This window comes from Diprion similis, chromosome 8 (assembly GCF_021155765.1).
Source record: "Diprion similis isolate iyDipSimi1 chromosome 8, iyDipSimi1.1, whole genome shotgun sequence".
Classification (NCBI taxonomy): domain Eukaryota; kingdom Metazoa; phylum Arthropoda; class Insecta; order Hymenoptera; family Diprionidae; genus Diprion; species Diprion similis.
Window position 1 is genome coordinate 12,592,501 of NC_060112.1, and position 25,036 is coordinate 12,617,536.

General features: G+C 33.9%; 3 protein-coding genes across 5 annotated transcripts; 1 reads left to right on the forward strand and 2 right to left on the reverse strand.

Moving 5' to 3' along the window:
• Window positions 1-663: 663 nt before the first annotated feature.
• Window positions 664-10,319, reverse strand: LOC124409617 (CCR4-NOT transcription complex subunit 2-like). Of its 3 annotated transcripts, none has more exons than XM_046887348.1 (8): window positions 9,960-10,319; window positions 7,341-7,689; window positions 4,500-4,726; window positions 2,242-2,484; window positions 1,722-1,983; window positions 1,382-1,489; window positions 972-1,197; window positions 664-792 (listed from the first exon to the last, which is right to left on the reverse strand). In XM_046887348.1, the coding sequence occupies exons 2-7, from the start codon at window positions 7,661-7,663 to the stop codon at window positions 978-980; spliced, it is 1,383 nt and encodes a 460-aa protein (XP_046743304.1). In that variant the 5' UTR covers window positions 7,664-7,689; window positions 9,960-10,319; the 3' UTR covers window positions 664-792; window positions 972-977. The 3 variants fall into 3 exon arrangements, with proteins under 3 accessions (XP_046743304.1, XP_046743302.1, XP_046743303.1); XM_046887346.1 differs by having other exon boundaries at window positions 7,341-7,692; XM_046887347.1 differs by having other exon boundaries at window positions 7,341-7,844.
• Window positions 10,320-10,541: 222 nt separating this feature from the next.
• Window positions 10,542-13,655, forward strand: LOC124409621 (V-type proton ATPase subunit E). Its single transcript, XM_046887355.1, has 5 exons — window positions 10,542-10,736; window positions 11,120-11,295; window positions 11,918-12,086; window positions 12,222-12,405; window positions 12,779-13,655. Exons 1-5 carry the CDS (start codon window positions 10,704-10,706, stop codon window positions 12,895-12,897), a joined length of 681 nt encoding a protein of 226 aa, XP_046743311.1. The 5' UTR covers window positions 10,542-10,703; the 3' UTR covers window positions 12,898-13,655.
• Window positions 13,656-15,186: 1,531 nt separating this feature from the next.
• LOC124409632 (mitochondrial glutamate carrier 1-like) lies at window positions 15,187-25,022 on the reverse strand. Its single transcript, XM_046887375.1, has 9 exons — window positions 24,732-25,022; window positions 22,547-22,612; window positions 21,238-21,264; window positions 18,670-18,804; window positions 18,395-18,544; window positions 17,929-18,065; window positions 17,624-17,809; window positions 17,312-17,462; window positions 15,187-17,190 (listed from the first exon to the last, which is right to left on the reverse strand). The coding sequence occupies exons 2-9, from the start codon at window positions 22,585-22,587 to the stop codon at window positions 17,052-17,054; spliced, it is 966 nt and encodes a 321-aa protein (XP_046743331.1). The 5' UTR covers window positions 22,588-22,612; window positions 24,732-25,022; the 3' UTR covers window positions 15,187-17,051.
• Between the last annotated feature and the right edge of the window lie 14 nt (window positions 25,023-25,036).

A 25,036-nucleotide genomic window follows, 5' to 3' on the forward strand; every position in this document is an offset into this window, starting at 1 on the left:
CAAACGTTGATATTTGACGTGCAAATATTTTCAGAATTAAAACTCACAAGTCACTCCGAAAGAAAAATTTGATATTGTACATCGAGTAACCATTACTCGATGTAGAGCATTATTGAATAATTAGAGATTACAATCACGCAGAAATAAATAATAATAGGGTGCCTCCTCAGCCTTACCATTTTTCCTGTGTGATTAAAATCCGTTGTTAACTTGATCTATACAATGCTTAGAATCACCCAAAAACTTAATGACGGTATAGTTACTTCGTTGCACACTTCTCATTTCAATGCTAGTTTTAAAGATGATTTATAACTCATCAAGTTCTTCATATGCTTTCGAATGCAGTTACTAAATACATTTGTGAACAAAAATTAAGATCATTCACAAAATGAGCTCGAAAACTGAGAAGGATGATGACAATCCGTAGAAGCTTAGTGCAGAGTTTGTGATTTTTCCGCACTTAAGGATATAAATGCTGTTCGCCTATAAACCTACAAGTCAAAGAAAGAATGTGAAATATGTTAGATTTCACAAAAAATTATTTGACAAGCCTATAAAATGTCTTGAGAATTTTTTTTCATCAAAATAATCAAGTAAATTATCAATCAATATCGATATTTGCAGCATTTATACCCTAGATTGCTCAATAAAATATTGGACATGTTTTAGCAAGAAACTTGGTTTATTACTCTTTGAATTTTATGTTTTTATTAAAGATTATTAAATTTGTTCATTTATACAATAGCTGAATTTATTCCAGCTTAAAGACAACACAAGAGTCTGCAGGCAGATCTGAAAACAGAAAGACAATTACACGTGTTAATTGATTGACTTGTACCCCAGGAAGTGTAATGACTCATACTTGATTCTACAAAACGTTATAACTTGTAGTTATTATAAAAATGAAAGAAAAGAATAGGTATTTTATACAATTTGTGCAGAACGAAAAGCAGTATTATTTATTTATATACCTGTAGTCAAGGCTGGGATTGGTGAAAAGTGGCGGGGAGATGCGGCCTGTTTTCCAACTTAGTGTAATCTAAATGGAACTCCTTCGCAACCTTTCGCCAATTTTGCGCATCGAAATAGTAATAAGTACCCCGTTCGTATGTTGATGTTTTTTCGACAGGACCCAAACCCGGTGCCTGCGTGATCCATACCTTCTCTTCCATGTGATACCGCCACTCTCGACTGTACCTATAAATATTTTTTATTCGAATATATTCTAGTCAACATTTTTCAGAGGATAAATTTTATTCAAATTATCGTTACTCGTAGAAACACGGTTGATATTGTTCTCTCTATGAATGTTTAACAAAATTAATTAATTAATGCATTATCAAATTATTCAATTAAATAATGTCCAATTCAAAATAGTTACAATTCTGCTGCTGCCGCAAGCTGTAACACATCTCCAACGTTCGTGTAAAACATATAAAATAGGAGATCATCTTTATACCGATTTAGTTTAACAGGTGCCAGCTTATCCCTATGATAGAAAAGAAATTTTATTAGTACTCAAGCTTCGACATTCAGAGCCATAAGCAGTGAGGTAAATATAATTACGAATCTATGAAAGGTCATACTAAAAATGAATACAATTAAAAGTATTGCACAACTGTGATTTTCTATAGGAACTAATAAAAACTTTGAATAATGCGTGGTGATGGTATTGGTGTTGACCAATTCATACATGCGTGCTGAAGTTGAAATATGCATACCTGATAGAGGCATTAATGAGATACTCTGGTGGTACATGGAAATCGATGTCCTGGGGTCGACAGGGTGTTTCCGCCCAAGGTCCACCAAAATTCTGATAAAGGTTTTCAGGTGAGTTAAGATTAAGCCCAAGGGCGGTGAGGTCCTGCCCCAACGCCAATGATACGAGATTCGGATCTGTTTCTGCTGCTCTGATAAACGTCAACAGTCCCACCATCCCGAATTGATCCTTTACCATACTTGCAGGTATGTGTGTGACTTTCCCTAAAAATCGATGTAAGTTCCTCAAATCTAACTTGTTATAAAAAAGAAATTTATCAGGTTTCAACTTATTATCGTTCAACATTTTTCCCATACCTCTGTATAAAGATTATCGTCTATTTTAAGATAATTTCATTTTAGTTGATTGGGCAACGGAAAACATAAGAGAAAAGTTAGTTGCAGGTACGTAGTGGAATTTGCCATAGACTTGCTTAATTCGATCACGAAGAAATCTACACTTTCTCATATTTCATGGCTTACCATCAGGTGACGTTTGGATGCCTCTTTTCGATGCCAGTGATTTTTCAGAGCCAGGAGCTCTATTCACTTGGAGTACATCTTGGCCAATTTCTGGACCAAGTCCCACAACCATTCCCTTGTCTCCAGAAACACTGCCACCAGGTGACGGTCCTTCCCTGCTTTGTGTGCCTGGTAATGCAGGAAAGTCTTCTGAACTCATAGTAAATTCACTTGCTTCTGACGTTGGCTGCTTTACCATGCCAACTGAAACAGATTATATTTTATGACAGGATGAGAAAGCTTCATACAAAATGATGGACATTGTTAGAGGTAAACTATTGTTAAAAAAGTGAGTTGCTAATAACTTATAAACTGCTCAAATGTACATAGACTTTCTTCATTTTTGCAATAACTAAATGAAGACTTAATAAAAAGGCTCTGCAGTTGAACTCAGATGTTGCTTCTTCCAAGGTGTAATACTACTAATCAGTGCAGAAACAATGAGATGAAGAAAGGAAATAAAATGAAATTGGAAGTATTCTTACAAAATGTAAAGTTGTGGATAATACATGTTTGACAATGTTCATAATAGATTGACAAAGGGAAAGTCCATTTTACATACATTCCAAACTGGTTTACAGCGTCCAAATTACATACATACAGACGCATGTATATATATATATACACACATTATAGGAAATTATTGTATTTGTACCCAAAGAAATAGCTTTGATTAGAATTAACATCAAAGTTCATAAATTCTAAATTTGAATAATTTTCTTAGTGCTTTGATCGCAAATCAAAGAAAATCATTGAGCAAACAGATCAGGCCGTGGAGGAAAACAAAAATTATCAACACGTTTTCAAAGTAAGTCGAAAGTAACAATACATATCGAAAAAACGAGTTCAATTTCAGCAAAACACCTTTGCTTCTGTGGACTACGTTCCAGTATAGCGGGGCGAAATAAAAACATCTTCAAAGCTATATGTAATATAATATCTATGACATGCAATAGACTACAAAGGTTCTAAAGCGTACCACCACAACCAACGTCTTAAAAACATTGAGGCAGAGTGATGATAAAAATATGTACTCTTCATAGAGCTGTGTACTGCAACAAATGAGAGAGTATTTTTGATGGTTGTCGAATGAGAGGATGAAGTTCCCGTTGAGTGAACTTTTTTGTTTAGCTTTCATGCACCATTGGATTCTCGTACACGGTTTTTGTTAGAAACTTGGAACCTCCACCAAAGTTAGTGAGCTTTGCCATTCATTCGTGTGACAATGCAGTGGAATTAGCATTCAATAGTCATTAATCTGTGAGTTCATACTAACATGTTTTAGTACATCAATTTCACGTGTTTCTTTCACATACATGTAATTAGGAGTGTGAGGAGAGAGTGCTGGATAAATGTGTGTTATAAGGTCTTCGCAAACAAATCAAAAATAATAGAAATAAGTAGTGTTCCCATCGATAATGATTTACCTCGGTAGCAAAATATACTCAAACTATGAAAGCCGTATAATTTTGCAATATACATGTTTTTTTTTTGTCAATTACACTAAGCGTGACTACTTCACAATTGGTGCTTGGTGTAACCGTGAAATTCATTTTTAAGCACTAGTATCGGATGACGAGCAGTGTTCGTATGCTCAATCTATTCAGTTGTAAGAATATTGAGGAATTAATAGGCTATGGGTCGGGTGAAGTATAAATCGTGTTGGTATATATAAATACAATACCAAAAATGCGATCAATTTTGCAAGTCAAAAGAATTCTTTAAATTCAACAGAAAGAGAATCCATTTTTGTAACAGATTCTATATACATGTAGAAAAGTATTCACGATTTGGTCGAAAAAAAATAAAAATTTTAAGCTTACTACAATAAGCATCGAAAGAAATAAATTTAATAAGAATCTTATGCTTAAAGAAATGAAAAATCACTCATCAGTTAGTAGTGTTTTCAACATGCTTAATAAAAAGTCAATAACAATTCTGTGCTGCAAAATAAAATTTAAAAAAAAAAAATGGAAAAAACATAAAAATTGTATAAATCATAAATACAAGTACGCTCCAAGTCTGTTCGTCCATCATGGACAGGATCGATGTGATTTGTACTAAAATTAATTTTACATCAAGTCCTCTCTTGCAAGCTTACAATCTGGGTAAAAATCTAAAATAGTATGTAGAGTGCAAACAGTAAATTATAACATTAAGAAACGTAAAATGAGAAGAAAAAAAGATCGCGTCTCTCGCCATAGTCGCATAGGACTAACCATAAGGTTGCTTGCCCGGCATAGGACTTGGCTGAGGCATAGAGTCACCCTGGCCTCTGTTCGTCAGTGAGGGGAACTCCGACAGGTCCAGAAGGGGAGGGGTACTGGTGTCTCCCCCACCCCCACTCCCAAATACAGAGTGGAAATTGTTGATCGCACCTTGAGATCCGTAACTGCGACTTGGATGAATTCCAAAACTGCCCATACTACCCATTGGGTTTGAGTTCCTGCAAGAATTGGTCAAATTACTACCACCTGCTCACATTTACATCCTTCATCGAACTCTTAGTTACTGTTATAAATAACCCTTTAACAGGAATTCTTTCCTATCATTTTAAATCATCGGTTATACATATATATGCATAAATTTCCTGCCGAATAACAAAATCTTAACTGGTAAAGAATTGTATGCGGTCACGATATTCAATGATTTGAAAAAAAAAAATAAACAAATAATGACCAACTTCTTTCGCATAAAATTTATACAAATATGTTTAATAGATTGGAGAGAATGGACTGATTAGATGTGTAAAACAAAAAAGATCAACAGCATCAAAGGATAAGGTTAAGTTATGTAAAGCTAATCAAGCTCATGATTATTATTATTATTACTGTTTTTGTAAGTTGTGCCATATTGCGTTTAATTTATCAGAGAGAAAGTAACGAGAAATTGAGTGGAAAAAAAACGAAAAAAAAATTTTAATTAAAGATAATAATAAGCGCTGAAAGTGTAATGTAGATTTCAAACATCCTTGCTTGTGTTGAGAAAAATATTTTGGGAACAACAAATGTTGTAAATAAAATATAAATTTACCTTACCCTTCGATATAAAGCATATAGCTGCCTGAACACTAGATCAAACATGATGAAAATCTCTACTTAGAATCCAGTCAAATCAAATCAAGTCATGTATTATTTTACCAAAGAAATCTCTATAATTCTCGCTTCATTTCGATTAATGACAAAAAGACTATTTGCTAGGACGTGAAGGGTATCTGACAGTTAATACGGTTACTACTATTTCGCATCTGTTTTTTAGAGTGATTCATTTCTTTCAACTTCTTTCATTCTTCTTCTGAAATAGGAAATTGAGAAGAATGGTTGATGTAGAACTCAATAGATATATAAATTAAAGAATTGTTGTTATGATGGTAAATGATTGTTCTTTTAAACGTCCGTATCTTAGGGGTGTTTGGAGTGATGAAGAGCAGTTATCTCATCGAAGCCAAAGCATGCATAAAATTAGTATCTAGCTTGCATTGAGTAAATACAATTAAAGGGCCAAGGGCAAGGACCACTTTAGTCTACTTGGACTGATTTTGAGAAGAAACAAAATTTATGTTTACTTTCTCGTAAAAGTAGTGAAAGCAATTTTTCTGTAAAGTTTTTCTTGGATAAATGCTGAATTCATCGTATATATTTTCGCATATGCAAGATTGATGAGGATAATTTCTTACTAATTATGGAAGATAATTATCATTCGAAGTAAAGTAAATTCATAAATGCATTAAGATCAAACAGCTAACTTATGAATGTACTCTACATTCAAATTTTTACTCATAAGTGAAAGAACACTAGGATGTGTGGTGGCGACTTTGTAAAATTATCTAGTTCTTATGAGACTTGGTGTTGATTTGGTATTCATGCTGTTTTACACTAATTATAAGTCAGTAACAATTCAAAGCCATAGGTACTGCAATATTCTATCATAAATTGATTATAAATCATTTTTGACTTGAATTTTGGCATAAAGTATCAGGTGAGAAATGAAATGAAAGTGTTGATATTTATACTGTTTGTAGTTGGATGCAATGCATGTTTGAAAAATTTTTGGCCTTGTTTGGTTCAATAAGTAAAGTACCCACAGAATAAAAATATTGTGTAGGTGAAAATCATAACATTAGTAACAGAACAATAGTATATAACGTAAAAAATTGCTTTGTCAGGGTTGCAGTTGCAAAACGAGTACATACGCTATTTTATTCAAACTTTTTCATAACGCTAATGAAATTGTAATGTTACGAACTTCAACTGCATTAAGCGGTATATTAAACTTCGACTGTATTATTCCTTATTTTATTTACTCTCGAGGAAAAAAAATATCGAGCAAAGTGTTGAGCAAGTTAATGACAGTATTAACAGCAGCTAGCTTGGGAGCTCAAGGAATCCTAAAATGATAGGTTTCATAGAGAATCATTTATGAAATGAATAATAAAGTATATGGATAAAGCTTGTATCATTTTAGATACAGTGTGTTGGTCAAATTGAGAGTAAACGGAACGATTGAATCAACTCATCGACAGATCATACCTGACTATACTTTAAGAAATTAGCTGTACGTGGAGTAGTTGATGGAGTTTCAGTCAATAAAAACATATTTCATTGTATTGTACATTGCATTTTATGAGATACAGTTTTCAATAATTTATGATTTGAGTTTCAATTTACGTAGAGAGTGTCTCGAAAAAAAGAGAATATTTTTTATAGTTTACATTGTCATTTAATAACAGGTTTTATATCATATATATATTATTATAAGTCAGTATCTAGAGAGTGTACTCAGATGCTTGTATCCTGACTGATGTAACAAGTTTTAATAAGTCAATCCACATGTTTCAGGCAAGACGCTAAATGCTACATATATTTGAATTAATGAAAAAGCTGTACGCCTGTTTGTTGAATGAAAATATTGATATTCCTGTATAGTTTTACCGACTGATGAAAATGCCACTGTAGAATGGTTTTTCGACGCTGTGAACTGTTCCAAACTGTAAGTGATTTTTCACGAAATGCCTGGGTTATGGATAGAGAGTTAAATGGAAGTTAGATTCGTGGACTGACCCAATAGCAGGTATGGCACGCCTGTCGGGGAAAACTCTCTGCCCAAAGAGCCCTCTGCTCCCCATAGGTGAGAGTTGTTGTTGTTGGGTGGGATGCGCAGCAGGTTGTGCGCCTCCAGTTCCACCGGGGTAGACGTTGGCCCCGACAGCGGTGGAGTTTGCTGTACTCGACGTACTTGCAGACGACCCTGAGAACATGCCCGAGGTAGGCGTGACATGACCCGGAAGGGTCGACGAGCTTAAGCCCCCCCCACCACCCCCACGCGAGGTAAGGCTTGCGTTCGCTATACTGCGTGGCGGTTGTTCAAAGTTCAGGTTGGCCATAGCCCGATGGCTCCACTATAAAGTACCTGCTGGGGCACACCAACACACTTTTCTTTAAGTCACAATTCTATCTTCTTCTTTTATACAACGGCAATGACAGCACTATAATCCTATACTAGTTTTGGCATTGAGCCTGAGGATAATACCATTCCATTGACTGATTCACTCGTTGCTACGTGTGCTGAGTGTAACAAATACATATCATGAAGCCAATGCCGTCGAGAAATATAAACAAAATTTCATTTTCTGCTAATTCTGACCTCGGTTTAATTATTTCTTCGCATTCAATGTGCTGTATATGGTTTGCAACAGTTATTCAATTTTTTAGCAGTTGGAGCAGTATACAGTATGTATTCATGATAACTGAATACATTTAAATGTCTGTTACTTGAATTTTAACACGAGGTTGGAGTTAAAGTAACATTAACGTAATGAAACGTCCATGAAAACATCATTATCTTGCGAGTTTACAAGTTGAGTGAAGGAGTTCAATTTGTAAAACAGGTGTATATTCTACTTTGTTACAGTTGACTGAATTTCGAACAATTTTTAAATTGAAAAATAAAGGGTTTCCTTAAATTCCATTGTGTCATTAGCGTAGCAAGTTTAAAACTTATCTTTCATTAGGAAAGTTTAAAACAGAATGAATGAATTTCAAGTTTGTGATATTAATGTAATATACGCATAGGAAAAATTTCAAAAAAACATCATAATTAAAGGTACATGGACAGCAGGAGCAGTGAGCAGAAAATGTATTAGTTGACCCGAAACCTTTAATACATAAAGTGAGTTAACTTTACCATATTAAACCTCGTAAGACTAATCAAATTTGATATTTATTAACTGAATCCAATTTTAAAGTTTGCTTATAAATTTGAATGTTTTGAGTATCTTTCTCACGTATAGATTTATTTTCAATCAGAATACAAATACCAAGTGTTCTCGCTCGTTCGAGTTTTCGATTTTGCCTCTTGTTTTATAATCAAAGGAATGCAGTGGAGACGCAACATTTTAAAGCTTGACTCTCATTGAAAATACATACAATATTAAATTAACTTTGGTATTGTGAGAGCTGTTGGATTCTTCAAGGTATTGCAGACCAAAAATAAATACAAAAAAATGCATCAACAGGTACATAAAAGTGATTTTAATGGAAATCAAAGAGTGAAGCTTGTACCGAGGCTTTTACATTCTTGTATTTAAAACATTTTCCGTTTTTTTTTTTTCTCTTTCAATAATAAAAAATGAGAATGTAAAACAGTTTGGCTTTTATTTAATTTGAATTGTTTAATTTCTGCTGGGCTTCTTAACTGGAACGCTGTTTAAACTGTCAAATAAAGAAAAAAAAAGAAACGCTTGAATTATACTTTAGAAAGCTTACTGATCGTATCCTCAGATATTATAATTCATAAAAAAATAAAAATATTTTCGACACACACACCTGCCAGATAGATACAACAGTGTGACATTATAATGAAATGAACGAACATAACAATATCTTCCAGTAACACGCTTTTGTTATTGTAAAGATTGAAAACATTATAAAATAATTGTTCATTTTACGGTAATGTTATGGTAAAAACATTGAGAATACTTAATATAAGTCTGATATGTATCATACGCTCTTAAAGATAACGAAAAACTACTTAACGGAGCTTGTGGAATATGCCATTTACTTCGGTAAAATTTTCATACAGGCACATGCGATGATAGAAAACTGGTGCTTAAAATGCCTAAATTATACTATGTAGTATATAGTTGCACGAAGTCCTTCCTAGGTTTTTATTCACCGCAAATTACAAGATAACTCGAGTTGAGTATACAATCATGTGCGTATATAACCAGCGTCGACCTTTATTTCTCGGTAAGAGAAATCCGCCAATGGCAGGTTCGAAGGATACGTACGCATACTGAGAATGTTTAATTCAGTGAAATGGTTTTGTAAAATATTGATGAATACGAGTTGTGCTGTGCTACCACACTTCCTAGTTGATGTTTTTGACGGAGCGTGAAGTGTACCCAAAGCGCTTGAAGCGAGCATTAAACCCCTGTATAAAATTTTTGATTTGTCGTCGAACAATGACAAGAGGATAAAAAAAATATAGTCTGATGAATTTGTAACAAGGAAGGAACAAGGTTGGCTGCAAAGGGATGGCAAAGAAAAAATAAATATCCTGTCCGTGATTGGTATGACGTTACACAGGCCACATTCAAGTGACAAGCATAAGGAAACAAAGGTTATAATGCAAGCGTTTCGGGAATACGAGGCGTTTTTGGGATATCCATGTATCATTACCTATTTTATAAGTCCCAGCTGTAAATCACTGCAGCGAGTATTGAATGGAATTCATGATAAACAGAGTAGATGAACGTCAAAAGAAAAAAAAAATAATAATAAATAATAAAGGGGGAAAAAAACACCAAAAAGTCGATGTTGTTGACTTGGAATGAACGTGTTACGTTTAAATAATTTAAACATATACTAGAATCCGCACACGGGGTCCAACTCGCGACTACCACTTTTATCACAAAAGTCACAATTTCACGTACATCTTAAGCGCACCAGTTAACAAATATAGTATTTTCACTACTTATATCGTACAGTTTGTCGAACTTAAACAACACTAGAGAACACAGATATCTGCCATATTAACAAATTCACGAACGCTTTCAAATCAGCAACATAAATATGTCCATGTATTAAAATAATGACGGTGAAATAATATCACCAACATAAATTTAAATTTGATATACCATTATTCATGTATATACTTTCGTGTCTAATTGCCTCTTAACAAAAATTTCCTAAACAAAAAATTAGTTGCCTCACATTTGACGAAACTAACGAGATGCTGCTTGCCACTGCGCGCGCATCGATCATATGATCATCCCACTGTCGGTCGGACGTCCAGCGCTGGTGTTCACTTGTACTTTGTAGGCGTTGACTTCTTCCATACACTTTGTACTCGTGTTTTTAGTCTTTACAAAGCTGTTAGCTGGTCCTTCTCACACCCTTTAGCGTCAAATAAATCAAGTCACCATGGCTCTGAGCAATGCGGACGTTCAGAAACAGGTGAGTCCTGAAAAAATCATTTCATCTTCGTCGTTAAAATACATAATTTCTATTCTTGGTTCGAGAAGAGCGAGCTCCGCCTCTTTTCGCGACAGACTTTTCGCCTCGCTTACTCCGAAGCTCACCGTAAAGATCTCGGATCCGCCACGACTGCATTGTCTTTTCATAAAAAATACCTAGACGCACGATGCCGAGATATAAGTCGGTTTTTAATCCCATACCGATCCATCGTGATCAAGTATCAATTTCTTCCCCAAAGCAGACGACTCGACCAGATCAATATAGCACATCATGTATTCACATATGCCTAGAATATCGGCGTGCATAATCCTAATTTTAGAATTTTGTGGGCATGAATTGACTGGATTACGTTTATATTTCAGATCAAGCATATGATGGCCTTCATTGAGCAGGAGGCCAATGAAAAAGCTGAGGAAATCGATGCAAAGGCGGAGGAAGAATTCAACATCGAGAAGGGTCGTCTGGTCCAGCAACAACGACTTAAAATTATGGAATTTTTTGAAAAGAAGGAGAAGCAGGTCGAGCTTCAGAAAAAAATGTATGCTGAGAAAACATTATTTTCTTTAACATCCAAGTTCAATCTTAACATTCCGTTCATGCCAGAGGTGTCACATGTCCAACTAGTGCCACACCCACCTTTTTACCAGTCGCATTTAAAACCGGGTTGAACTTATAATTTTCATATCTTATTGATCATTAATAACTTTTAATATTATTTCCAGAACTCCAATTTCAAATATTCACTCAACTTTTATTGCCCCATAATTTAATAAATAGATAACGTTACATAATCGATAACTGAGCAGTTAGGTTAGGTACCTTTTATTTGTTTTGACTTGATTATGTCAATCACAATTGCATTTATATTATAAAAAAAACGTAACAGCCCAAAATATTAAGATCCTTCTCTATACCATTTCAAGGTTTATTCAATTTATCAAACTTGATTTCTATAGATTTTTTATCGCTGAACACCCGTTAAAAATACACAAATTTCAGAGGCCATACTTTTAATTATACGTAAATGAAAAAAATGATTTCTGATGGTTTCTCAGTAGAACTTACAAGTTTAAAAAGATGCTTTTTTCATGCATATTCATTCCCAAGAGAAAACAAAGTTGTATCGATGTAAAGTGAATATGAATAACTATTATTTACAGCCAATCCTCTAATATGCTCAATCAAGCTCGTCTGAAGGTTCTGAAGGTGCGTGAAGATCATGTTCGCAATGTACTTGATGAAGCTAGGAAAAGATTAGGTGAAGTGACTCGTGATCCATCTCGCTATGGACAAGTTCTCAAATCGTTGGTCATCCAGAGTCTGTATCAGGTAACTGCTTCCATCTTATTATATTCCCATTATTTCTTTACACTTTATTAGACTTATTAAATAATAAATGTAATAGTTAAAGTAAAAAATCGTTGAATACTCATATGCTTACATCTACATTTGTCGTATCTATAGTTGATGGAAGCAAACATCTTGGTTCGAGTTCGCCAAGCTGATGTTGGCCTCACAGAATCGATCATCGATTCCATTCAAGATACGTACAAAGATGTATCTGGCAAAGATACCATCATTAAGGTAGACAAAGATAACTTTTTACCTGCTGACAGCTGTGGAGGAGTTGAGTTGATCGCTGGTAGAGGTATGGAAATGATCCTTTCGTAATTCGAGCGCCGAAAAAATGTATGAATCTTTCTTCATTCAGCAATTTTGTCGGCGTCCAATGATAGTCTAGTCATAAAAATCATTTCGAACCCTAGACAAGCACAGTCAAAGAGTAATTTCTGTTCCTATACAAGTAAACGCAGTCACTGTTTATCAGTTTTATACAAAGAATAATAAATAAAATCTGATGGTTTGATTACACCTCAGGGCGAAAATCAATACTTTTGAATTAATTATGCTAGTTTTGTGTAAAAGCAAAGTAGATAATTTGATAAGTTTATGAGATGCATCTTTTTTTTTAAGATAAGAAAATGAGTACAGTCTAATAATGGATTTGCATATTATTTCAGGACGCATAAAGATCAGTAACACCTTGGAATCGAGGCTTGAGCTTATTGCTCAGCAATTAGTGCCAGAGGTTCGTTCGGCTCTATTCGGGCGCAATCCCAATCGCAAATTTACCGACTAAGTGCCCATCACTCAGCCCACATCTGTGTCTCTACAAAACATTCCCTTTTTCGCAACTAACAACTATTGAAATGTACAGTATAATATGTGGAATCAGTATATGACAATACTTCCGCTTGAATCAAGAATGTATCACGTTGGAAAAAAATACAAGTTCAGTAGTTTAGTAAAAAAAACTATATAACGTGCAGAATAATATTATGAATGACCTTTACCCACCTAAACAGTTACATACTATATCATTGATTCACATTAATTGTTGACTTTCTCTTACACGTGGTGGGTATAAATTTATTCTTTCTTTGACGAGAAATATTCAGAACCGGTGAGTAAATTATAAAGTGTCGAATGTGAACGCGTGTATTCGTAATATGAAATCATTACAAGAAAAGATTTTTTTTAAAGAAGGCATTTAAAATTATGGCTAACGAGAATTATTAAAATCAATGGAGAAGCAAATATCCATGCTACATATTATTAATACTTACTGTACTATTGGTTAGGCGCAAGATAATTAATAATTGATGATTATTCCCAAAACTGATTAATTTGATTCAAAGTGCAATAAATTCATTGTTAACGGAATGTTTATCTGAAACAATGTTATGTGGTTGCTTTACTTTGGTTGTTGCAACACTTTACCTTATCATTATTCTAGACGTATTCGAGAGTAGAGAGCAGTATTATTGATGATGCACAAAGTTGCGCATACTAGGCGATATTTGAATAGGCTCTTATATTGGCCTCACTTTAGTAATAGCTAATTTTTGAGCAATAAATTAATTATTATAAATTGTAAATCATGAAAAACACTCAAATGGCTAAATTAAATTCTCTATCGGTATGGTATCGGGTTTGTTGAATTTTAATGTCATAGCACTTTTGCTCCAAGCAAATTAATTAGATATCGTATTTTATCATTACTGTTATATATTATGTATACATACACATATGCACACAGGTATGCAGAGGCAGACACATGTTCAGAATATATATATCATTAATGTTTACTGTAAATATGTATGTAATTCAGTGTATTATAAACAGCTAAAGCAATTACCTAAATATATAAATATATATAAAAAAAAAGTATAACTATACTGTCATTTTGGTTTAACTGTGCACTAATACTGCTTATGTTCGAACAAACCAATGTTACAGGATTATCGCAACATTTTAGACCCGCTTCTCCAGATATCTTTCAGACAATAGATCCCCGTGTAAACCGATTATTACAGTTGAAACGGCTTGCCAAATTGTTTATAAATTTCGGTTTAAACACAAGAACAATAGTAATGATACCTGCTATGGGACAGTATGGGAAGACCACTATGTGAATAGAAGGAAAGTTAATAAATCGTATGCAGTAACTATTCATTAAAGTTTTCTTAATGTAACTCCATATACAGTTTTAAATCAGTAACATCAAAGACGAGGGATTATTTTTCAATTTGGATTCGCAATTAAAGAACATCGCATCACCGAAGTAATTGAGAATGTGACACTTGTGATACAGTATCTTTTTTTTTAAAACCGTAAATTAAATAAATATTACTATTTATACATATATCAAGTATACATAATGATGCCTTACGAATGAATTGAATTTATTCGAGCTCAGTATAGAGGTACCTGCTTCGTACAACCAAAAATATATTAATAAATATGATCTTACACTCTATAGATACGTAAATTATATGCAAGCAGAATGTTAATATGAAGTACGTATTCAGATTTGTATTCAAATTTCAAAGAATTCGTCATGTAATGAATTGACTGTGTTTCACTGCACTGGATTAATTTATCTTAACACACAATTATAGTTTTGACAGATGTATGTACTACGATTTGTGGGCTGTGATGTAATAAGGTCAACTTTACCACTAACGTTCAATTAAGGGGGTGTAGGACTCTCGAGAATTGAATCTTCAACAATTTTCATGATGTCAAATCATGATTCAGGACTTCAAAGAATAACACTTTGATTTAAATACAAGATAAAACTTAAAATCATTATACATCCAGCATCCACCGTTATGCATTAACACGCTATCAGAATGAACCTAAATCGATATCTGAAATCACTTGAAAATCATAAATTCTGATCTATGTGCTGGAGGAAAACTACTGTAAAATCTCAGTATAACTGCAATTTCATTGCAAAACTGAAATTGGTATAAATGTATGTCATTTTTTTTCTGATACATAGCAACATAGATTAAAAAAAAGTTCCTATCAACTTGATACTTCAACTTTTTGAATATTTTTTATTGTATAAAGAGCGTTTTTCATTTTTCAATTGACTTAATGCTCTTCTAGAGCATAAGCTGTATTGAATTAGGCATACAGAATATTTATAAAATACAGTTTGCACTCAGCAAGTTCAACAATTATAAAACTGCCACCTGAGACATACAATTTCCTTTCACTTACAATTAGAAATGTGTATTATAATAATAGTACACATGGCCATTGGCAAGATCTACTGTTAGTCTACGCGAATAATAATTGAAATTGAATTTTTGTTTTTATATTCTAAAAGATCCACAAATAATATTTGAATGCAAAAAATATCTTATTATTTATTCTACTACTATAATGTCTCCTGTATGTACCATGAAGAAACAGAATGGAAAACTGACACTGGCGACAAAGTATTGAAACTGAGCAGTTCAGGTTTTCTAAACTATCTCAACCATACGACCTCAGCACAAACTATCTTAGTAAGCCAATCTCGGAATGTAACTGTTTTTGAACAGCTATTAACAAAAGTAGAAATACGGGAAACAAGTGCTGATGCCTGTATGAGCATTTCGTAATATATTATCGTAGTATATTGACTAAAATAGTAATTTACAATAATGACAATGAAGGTTCAGATAAGAATAACGAATTTCTCTCGAACTTGTTAAGAGTTATTGGCTTGACTAATGTTGTGAAAGTTAACATCGTTGTTAATGCCGATCCGTTCTCTGCACAGGAATTATTATCATCCTGTTTATATCATACATTATATCGTGAAATCAGTGTTTTTGTAAAGTCGTTGTTTCTTTCAATAACAAAGCTGTATATGGCTCGTTCTAAAAATATTTTTGATACATTTTTTGAGATCAGAATACACATACTTATCTCCAAGTATTCAATCACGTTATTTTTTTTTTTTTTTTCTATTTTTGTTTTTCTTAATCCAAATTCCAGTCAACTAAAACAATTCACTGAAATCACTAACAATAAAATTTTAATTCATATTTGCATTATTGAGCCGGCAAATCTAAGTACGAGCAGAATAGTAAACCCAGTCGTAGTTTTCTCGTTAATACTTACGAACAACTACGGCATCGAAACCTAGATAGTTGATAATGTCATAGAGAGAAAATTATACAATACTTGTCTAACTAAATATGTACGTATTTCAATTTTTTCTAATTCGTAAATAAAAATAATTAACAAATAGAAGAAAAAAAATAAATAAATCGAAATCCTCGTAAATAACAAAATATTTCTCTACAAGAAGCAAATACTGAGTCTTGGCATTAGCAAACATACCACTACAGTGTGAGTATGCATATTCAACCATGCCATAAAGGGACTGCCTACTTTTCGTTGTCCTTAAAATGTGAAAAGCTCTTAAAACATGAGAGAATTCAATATAAGAAAAATCATAGATCTATATCCGCCAGTGCGTTAAATTTACAAAGTACAAATGGTGAGCAAAAATATATAACCATATTAATATACACTAATTCAATGCACATTATATAAGAGCAATGCAATTTGGAAACTACCTAATTGTAAATGCTAAGATGACAGAATCGTACTAGTTATAAATTACTTGATCATAATCAATAACAGACCTATTTCCAATTAAAATTTTTTAAATAATAATTTACTTCAGAATAGCACAAAAGACCAAAAGGACATATTTTTCACACTAACTTTGAATAAATAATATTTCATTGTGGATATGTAGATATGCTAACGAAGCTTTTCATGAATTTTTATAAATTGAATGCTTGATCTTAAATCAATCGCATTATCAATGGCCATTTGTGCTACATCATCACTATACGAATACTTCTAGTCCTAAAATATGTAAGGACTTATTGTCGGCATAACAACATATATATGTGAAAAAATCACAGTTAATTAACATTTCTACTTCAAGCCCATCAGATATTCGGCTACACCAAGGTAGTATACAGTTTGCGCAATACCAAATAGTGGTGCTATTACTATCATCCTGCAAGCACCTCCTTTGAAAAATGCTGTTGGACCTTCCTGCATCAATGTTTTTCTATAAATACAATACAAGTATTAGTGTAGGCAATGGTTCGTCATTTGGATTATCCAACATTTGGTTTTGTTAATTTATAAAGGTAAAAAACTGAAATAAATATCATTTGAAGAGAACTCACTTTATACAGTCCACAACACCATTGTACGTTGGATCGCCAGGTGCTTTCTTAATGGCTTGTAACCGTGTCTTTACAACGTCAAATGGATTTACCGAAAGTGCAGCAACTGAACCTGCTACGCAACCCGAAAGGAATGAGCACCAAAATACAGCTGAAAGGACAAATCAGTATTACACAAGGAACAGTATTGCGCATCGTTGGACTAAATTACGAACACAATTTCACACAAGAATGCATCAATTTCAATCAAATATTTTTAAATATTCTTACTTTCAAATCTTGTATACTGAAAAATCATGTAGTATTACTTACAAGAGCCATCTTCACGTTTAGGTCCTAAATTATTCAATCGAGCGAAGAGAGGAAAGTATATAACAGAAAAGGTAACATCTCGCAGGGCTGTTGCCCCCGTGCCTTGGTACAGACCAAGAATACCTCTATGCTTGAACAGATCTTTACTCAACGACCATGCCGATATTTTTGGTACTTCCTGCCCACCTTTAATGCAAAGGAAAAATTGCCAGATCTATAAAACGATGAGACTTTGACACTATTATTACAGATAACGTAAAAAAAGAAAATAATTAAACTTGTATCAATGCGATTTTTGTACTCACTAGCCTTAGCCGCAGCAGCAACTCTACCCGCGTCTTGCATTTGAATTTTCAGTAATTCCATGGGGGTTGTGACTATTATTTGACAAGCTCCAGCACCTCCTCCAGCCAGCATTTCTCGCTCCAACGGTAAGGGCAATCTGTAATGATGTGATTCTATTATGTTTCGTTGAATTTAAAAAAAATGGATGCTTTTCTTGCTCTAGTATAGTGGGTATAAAAATAGAACACCATTATATAAACTTGGATTATAAGTATGATTTTTAGAACATATCTGAACGAGAATTGACATATGACATAGGTCATACAGTATAATATTATGTTTCGAGATATATCAAGTCTTTTAATACCTAAAGTGGTACAAGTACACAAGTCGGATTGAATTGAAGTCAATTTTGAAGATTCGCAGTGTCTGTCAGTTGCATTAACAATGAGTAAACAATGCAGATGATTGAAATTAACTTCATACCCAGGTCCGGGAGACAGTTGATGCCTAAATACATCGTTTACAGTCAATTTAATAGCTTTCTCTGGTGTGATCAAGAGAATGTTGACTCCCGATCCTTTGTACATACCGAAATAACCTTCCGCTCTGTATGTTTTCTTGAAGCAGTCAAACCTGCAAATGAGGAAGCCAAGTTATTTGTTATTAAAATAAGAATCACGGTGAAAATAATGACGTATACACTTGCAGGCCACTGACAGACCATGACACAATAGAATAATATGCAGTGAATTTCTTACATCGACTTGTACATTTTCTCGCCATTGGGTCCAGCCACTTGATTCTGTAATCGTGTCTTGACCAAATCCAGTGGAAACACCACGGACACACCGATAATTCCTGCGATACCGCCATTTATAATTTTTGGTACCAACCTGTAAGGATATTAAAATTTATATTAGAAATCACTGTTCTACTTTAATATTTCAACTCATTAAAAATTATTACGTAGATGATAATCCAAATAAGTATGGATCAATTATAAATCAAGCCGAAAAGCTAGTGCAAATAGTTATAAAATATCTATTTTAAAATTTAAAAATTCATATTCGTATGAAGCACAAATAATTCTACCACTGTTGGTAGCCAAAATTATATTTATATATATTTAATCTGCTTATTAGATACTCATAATTATCAATGATCAGTACAAGAATGATCGACGTTTAATCGAACTGAACAACTGTGGGCACGTGGTCAACAAAGTTCATCGCTCTCGCATTTCTTATACATAATAATAAGGTATAAAAATAACGAAGACGATCCTACACTGCTCATAATACGATCTGATAACAACTCAAACCGTATGGAATATAAATCCAACCCGCGATTACGTTACGTATTAATGATTTGTACACGATACTCGTGTAGTAAGGAATTTTGACACTAGTAAAATGTGGTTCGGCCCACATAAAATCTCCCGACTGCAGCCGGTCTGAAAATAAACCCATATTACGTGAAAAATGTTGAAAAATTTTTCTTTATCTCAATCCGACCAGCAGATGACACAGTTTCGAAACTTACGCATGCAACAGAAGCGTAACATGTTTAAGCTTCCTATTTTCTTATTTCATTCTCGAAATCGTTTCTCTTCCAAGTTTAATGTACAGATAATTTAGATTATTTAAGTAATTTTAATTGTTTCAGATAATTTAGATCATTTATCAAATCTTGAAAAAGTATGCTTGAAGAAAAAATGATGACATAAATGAAATGAAAAAATACAAAGCTGCCGGGGATTCTACGAAATCGTAATAGTAAATTCGTAGAATTCATGCAATTTCTATATTTCTGCGTCAAATGAAATTGCATTAGCGTGATTTTGTTTAGAATTGCGTATAGAATGGGGCTATTAAGCTCTTTTTCGCGATTCGGATACGTGGACTTCGATATTTGGAGATGTATACAACAACCTCGAAATCGAGTAAAGCACCCCCTTAATTATTTTACGCTTCTTCAATTAGTCGAAAGCTTCTGTTTCGTTGTGGAAAAAATTCACGACTTCATTTGCCATGACAAAAAAAAAAACATTCCCTGAAAATTTGTTAAACGATTGAGAATTTTTGGGCATTATTATTATTCAAATTTAATTTTCTTATCGTTTTTATTGTGGTTAATTTTTTTCAGTTTTTTATCTTATCATAAAGGATTCAGTATTGTCGACGAGACTCACTTTTGGTTGAGAATGTACAGCTAATACATCTTTAAGTAAATTGTATTATAAATTATACACACGCATTACGTAGTAAAAGCCAGTCCCTGACCTACCCCGAATATACACATGCATACACATATTTCAGTGACTGCCTATAAAACTGTTTACACAGCGTCTATATGTGCATATAAGTATAAGTGTGTGATTGATAAAAATTTTATTTAATGTCATTGGAATAAAACGTCAAATTTCATCCATACTACTGTACTGTAATCGTACAATTCTTACTAGATAAATGTTTACATTTACTATATCAACATATAGTAATCGCAATAAATCTTGCGTCTGTTGAAATCGCGTTACGACAATTCGCTCATTAGCAGATATCACCATCTACAATTAAACGTGAATCTGTAAAGATAAGACTACGGTAATCTACGATGCATGATAGGAATTTATGAAACAATATATCGGCAAGTTTATTTGAATTTTCGTTCTTTCGTATAATAATCATATGTAAGTAACCCCCGCAGAAGTTCGTTTTCTCAACTTTTGAATGCGATAAGAAACGGAGTTAAAAATAGTGTGAAAAAAATCAAACACGAAATCCAGCTCACCTGATCTAGCATACGTAGTTTCACGAGGCAAATTTAATGTCGGTCGTAATGAATTTACAGTTGAGTGCATTAGCATATGAGAGAATTATGTATTTATATAACGTGCTAAACGCGACCTCAACACAGACTTTGATAAGAATCTCTTTCAAGTGTCTTGCGGCTGTCAATCAAAATCTAACTTTGATGTACAAGTGAATCGTTACGCATTTGATAGTCATCAATGTAGTATATCACTTGTATGATGCTTACGTACTACACGAATATACGAATAAGATTTATAATATTGCAGATTTTATTGAATCGCGTTGTTGAAATATTACAATTGTTGAACTAGCATGATTTTTCTTCACTTCAGGCATTTTTAATCCAGACCGTTATTATTTATGCGAGCTTTGACGTTTCTTCGAAAGTGTAATACATGTAATCGATAAAAATACTAACCCAATGGCAAAGATGTACAAAGTATCACGACAGAAAAGAATCCTTATGCAAATGCAAAATGATAAATGTAAGTACAACAAGTTCGGTTTACTCGCCTTACTTGATTCGCCAGTGGAACAGCCCTGAAACAAAAACACATCTCATTAACAGAAGTATGATAAACTATTTAATAATTTATTGATCGTGGGATGAATTTCTTATGCAACACTCATCAGTCGTAAATTTTCGTACTCGAATGTTTGAAACTTTTTCAAAAATTCTTCTATAGCATAATTCAATTTCAAACGTAAGGCTACAACGACCGGTACTTGCTGCTTTATTTTCTGCAATAACTTTGCTACTTATACGTAGTTAACCGCGTTTTCTCGTTAGAAAATACTCGTGTTATACCCGCCTTACGTAATTTTTGATTGCGGATGGAACCAAACAAAAACCGCACGGTACAGATAATTGCATAATATATCATAATTATGAGCACACAATGTACACAAAATGAAGGACAAATAATTTAGGATCTAAAATATGACAATGCAGTTTGAAAAAATTTAATATTATGAGGCCCACTTTATTGTTCGGATAAAAATAAATACATGTATATATCAACACCGATTAGCGATTACATAATATTGCAGTACCCACTCACAATATTTCGTTAACAAATCATTCGTTGTTTGTCCATTTAATTTTCCCCGAGACATATGGCGTCGCTTAATATAAGTACATAGGCGCTAATTCCGATTGATGCAGAACAAACATGGAGGCCTAAAGTGCGATAAAACGTCATAAGTACTAATTCACCGTGTACATAAATTTGACGCGTTTATAACGTACACGTAACACGTAATAACAAGCCCGGCGTCCTAGGGAACAAATAACCAGTAGATCAAATACTACAGGGTGATAGATTTGAAGAGACGCGCCTTGACCCTTTGAGTCATAGTGCAGGTAAGTATTTTTACCACCTACTTTGTATAAATTTTTGGCATATTTACAGAAATTTTCAACATATTTCCTCGCGGTTTTTTACTATTTCTGATTGTGTGTTGATAGGTTTTCTATAGTCAAGTGTAATTATGGCGATATAATACAAATTATCATTGTCAAAAATAAATTGACTAAAAAAAAAATTGAAGGAATAATTCATTTCCGACCGTCGTTGTTATTACCTCATCAATTGTCCGTTCAATCAAAAAGAAATTGCAATTGAATGTACTTAACTCGCGTTTGAGCGGACTTGATGTTATATGTGATATTAGACATTCGACAGTAATTGCAGCAATTATCCAATTAGTATCATCGCGGATGTAAAATCGATAAAGAAAGTATTTTTACCGGCTTATCTTATACATACCTATGATATCGGCAAACAAATTCTATAAGTATAATCTAGTATATTATACTCACAGTAATTCTTTCGGTTTCGACGAAGGCCCCATGGAGGCCATGGATGTAACAATCTGATTGACCCGACTGCAATAAAGACAAATAATTGACTTTAGCACAAACAGGGAAACGCTGCAAGTGTTTTTACACGAGTTTATTGGATTACTGCGATGCTCTACTTATCACGTAATAGCAGCATGATTCGAGATAGACATGCTTGTTTCGACGAAAAAAAAAACAATCAAAATCAGTCTTTCACAACTCGCATCGTTACTCTTCTGTCAATGAAGTTAACGTCACGATGTATTTTTTTTAGCAACAATCTTACCTTTGGACTGGTTGAAATTCAGTAATCCGTATAATGAGGCGAAACATACCTTGTACTCACATTTCGCAAACTCATATACTATGGACATATACATATTATACACTAAAATCGTGGTTTTAAATATGTAAAATAGGAAGATTATTTGAAAAAAAAAAAATGTTCGTTACGTCAACGTTACGAACTTCAACCTGATAAATCCGAGTGTTAGGCCTGCTCACAATTAGAAGATTCGTTAAGCGAAGCAAAGGAGGATTAACGGACGATTGACGCGGAGGAGTTTGATACGGTCGAAGTTTCTTTTGAGACTTATCGATCCAAGGTTTAAGGTTGGTGGTGGTTGACTCCAACAGTTGACTCCGTGCCAAAGCGAGACACGCCTGCTCCACTCTTCCCTTCCTGAATCGCAAATAGGCCAAATTGAAGCAAATTACATAACGTAGTTGGACGCTTGCTCAACGTATTCGCGTATTATACGGTCAGCGAAACATTATACATATATCCGTTCCACAAAAAATTTCGAAAACTAGTTTACTTAAACAAGCGAAAAAAATGGCCACGAAATATCATAAATCTATCTAATTACCTATATTATGGTAATTAGTGAAAATGCAGAGAAAAGAAAACACGTATCATCTACGGAAGATTTATCGACCCAACGTACTGTTAGTAACCTTGGCATTGAATTAGAACGCCCAGCAGAGCCTTTTCTATAATTATCTTGTATTGGTCAAGATCAGTATACCGGTAGACTAAAGAGATAGTACGGAAGTCGGCTCATGAGCCGGTGATAAAAACGACAACAATCTGAAGCAAAAACGAATTTCTCTATCATGTATTCGCGCTTCTGTAGATTGTCCTACTGAACAGCGTGCTTGGCAGGTCTGCTCTACCTATTAATAAATATACCCGTGGGTATATCACCTGCGATCACGTTCCTCAGGGTTTCTCGTTTTCTGTCACACGTTGTACGAAGTAAGAAGCGTTTGTTGGCAAAAGCTTGTTATACTCAAATTTTTTGGATAAATTTCATTATTAGTCACAAAAATCTTTCAATTATAATTAATGATATAGGTAAGAGTTGATTATCTTTATCCGTCGTAACGATACGTTATAACGTTATTAATAATGCGATTTTTAATTGACCCATATAAATGTTTGAGTCAAAACTGTGTCGAAGATAATATATTATGTTTGATAATTTCAAGTTAATAATAAGACCGTCATATATGCAATAAAAATCTTGTGACCGATCATTTTCACTACCAATAATAATGAAAGTGACGTTCATCATTAGCAGAGAAGTGGGAAAAAATATTGTGTTGAGATTATAATACTTTGAAGAATATTAAGTGGTGGCAGCGACATCACACACACACACGCACACACGTATAATAATATCTAAAATATTGAGTCACTTAATGTTTTTATTTTCTTTATTTGTCTGTGTTCGCTTGTTTACGATTTTTCGCTACATGTGAATATGAGAAAATATTTTTGCGCGTACGATAAGCCGTCGGCAGACAAGAATTAACAAGAAAAGTAGAACAGTCAGAATCTGCGGCTTATTTTCAGACACAAATTCTTTGATATGTAAGTTCGGTATTTTTTACGAAATTCCTATTCCTTCCCAGACTTTGAAACTTCGAAGCTCTCAGTTCAGCGGTTCTGTACGATTATGGCCGGTCAATAATTATCCCCAATCATACATCACGATTGAGCATCGTTATAATCGGTATTAAAATTTTATGCAGCTGATGGGTGGAATCACATATGCATATTTACGTCGTCGGGTGAGCCAACGAGTCAATTCAGGCCTATAATACTTTACAATGTATAGTGCATACACGTATGTAGACGTTAAAAATTGCTTTTACTCACACTTGTACCGTGTACACCAGTAATTCTAGAGTTCTAAAGATCTGGTTGTGGGATTCGAAAGACTCAATCCAGTGGTTAATGAGCCGTCGGGTGGCCTGCGGCACTGTATTAATTACCAAAATTCCTGGTATATCAGTGACGATTAGAATTGAAACTCGGTTCTTGAGGGCACACTGAATACACTTGACCACTCAATCGCCTGAACCGCGCGCACCGAGAAACCACGAGAAACTGTAGGAAAGTATCGTGTCGACGCGAACCGGCGACGGACGTTCGGAGAAAAGGAGACAGACAACTCGATTCTA

What these genes read in the sequence shown, in the direction of transcription:
- LOC124409617 (XM_046887348.1), bottom strand. Translation starts at nt 7,663, where the DNA reads ATGGCCAACCTGAACTTTGAACAACCGCCACGCAGTATAGCGAACGCA. An exon ending in CGTGCCATACCTGCTATTGG is followed by an intron (nt 4,727 to 7,340) that starts GTCAGTCCACGA and finishes CAATTCTTGCAG; the next exon opens with GAACTCAAACCCAATGGGTA. An exon ending in GCCGGGCAAGCAACCTTATG is followed by an intron (nt 2,485 to 4,499) that starts GTTAGTCCTATG and finishes AATCTGTTTCAG; the next exon opens with TTGGCATGGTAAAGCAGCCA.
- LOC124409621 (XM_046887355.1), top strand. Translation starts at nt 10,704, where the DNA reads ATGGCTCTGAGCAATGCGGACGTTCAGAAACAG. An exon ending in GTCGAGCTTCAGAAAAAAAT is followed by an intron (nt 11,296 to 11,917) that starts GTATGCTGAGAA and finishes TATTATTTACAG; the next exon opens with CCAATCCTCTAATATGCTCA. An exon ending in TCATCCAGAGTCTGTATCAG is followed by an intron (nt 12,087 to 12,221) that starts GTAACTGCTTCC and finishes TCGTATCTATAG; the next exon opens with TTGATGGAAGCAAACATCTT.
- LOC124409632 (XM_046887375.1), bottom strand. Translation starts at nt 22,587, where the DNA reads ATGGCCTCCATGGGGCCTTCGTCGAAACCGAAAGAATTACT. An exon ending in CAACTGTCTCCCGGACCTGG is followed by an intron (nt 18,066 to 18,394) that starts GTATGAAGTTAA and finishes ACATCATTACAG; the next exon opens with ATTGCCCTTACCGTTGGAGC. An exon ending in GGTGTTGTGGACTGTATAAA is followed by an intron (nt 17,191 to 17,311) that starts GTGAGTTCTCTT and finishes TTGTATTTATAG; the next exon opens with AAAAACATTGATGCAGGAAG.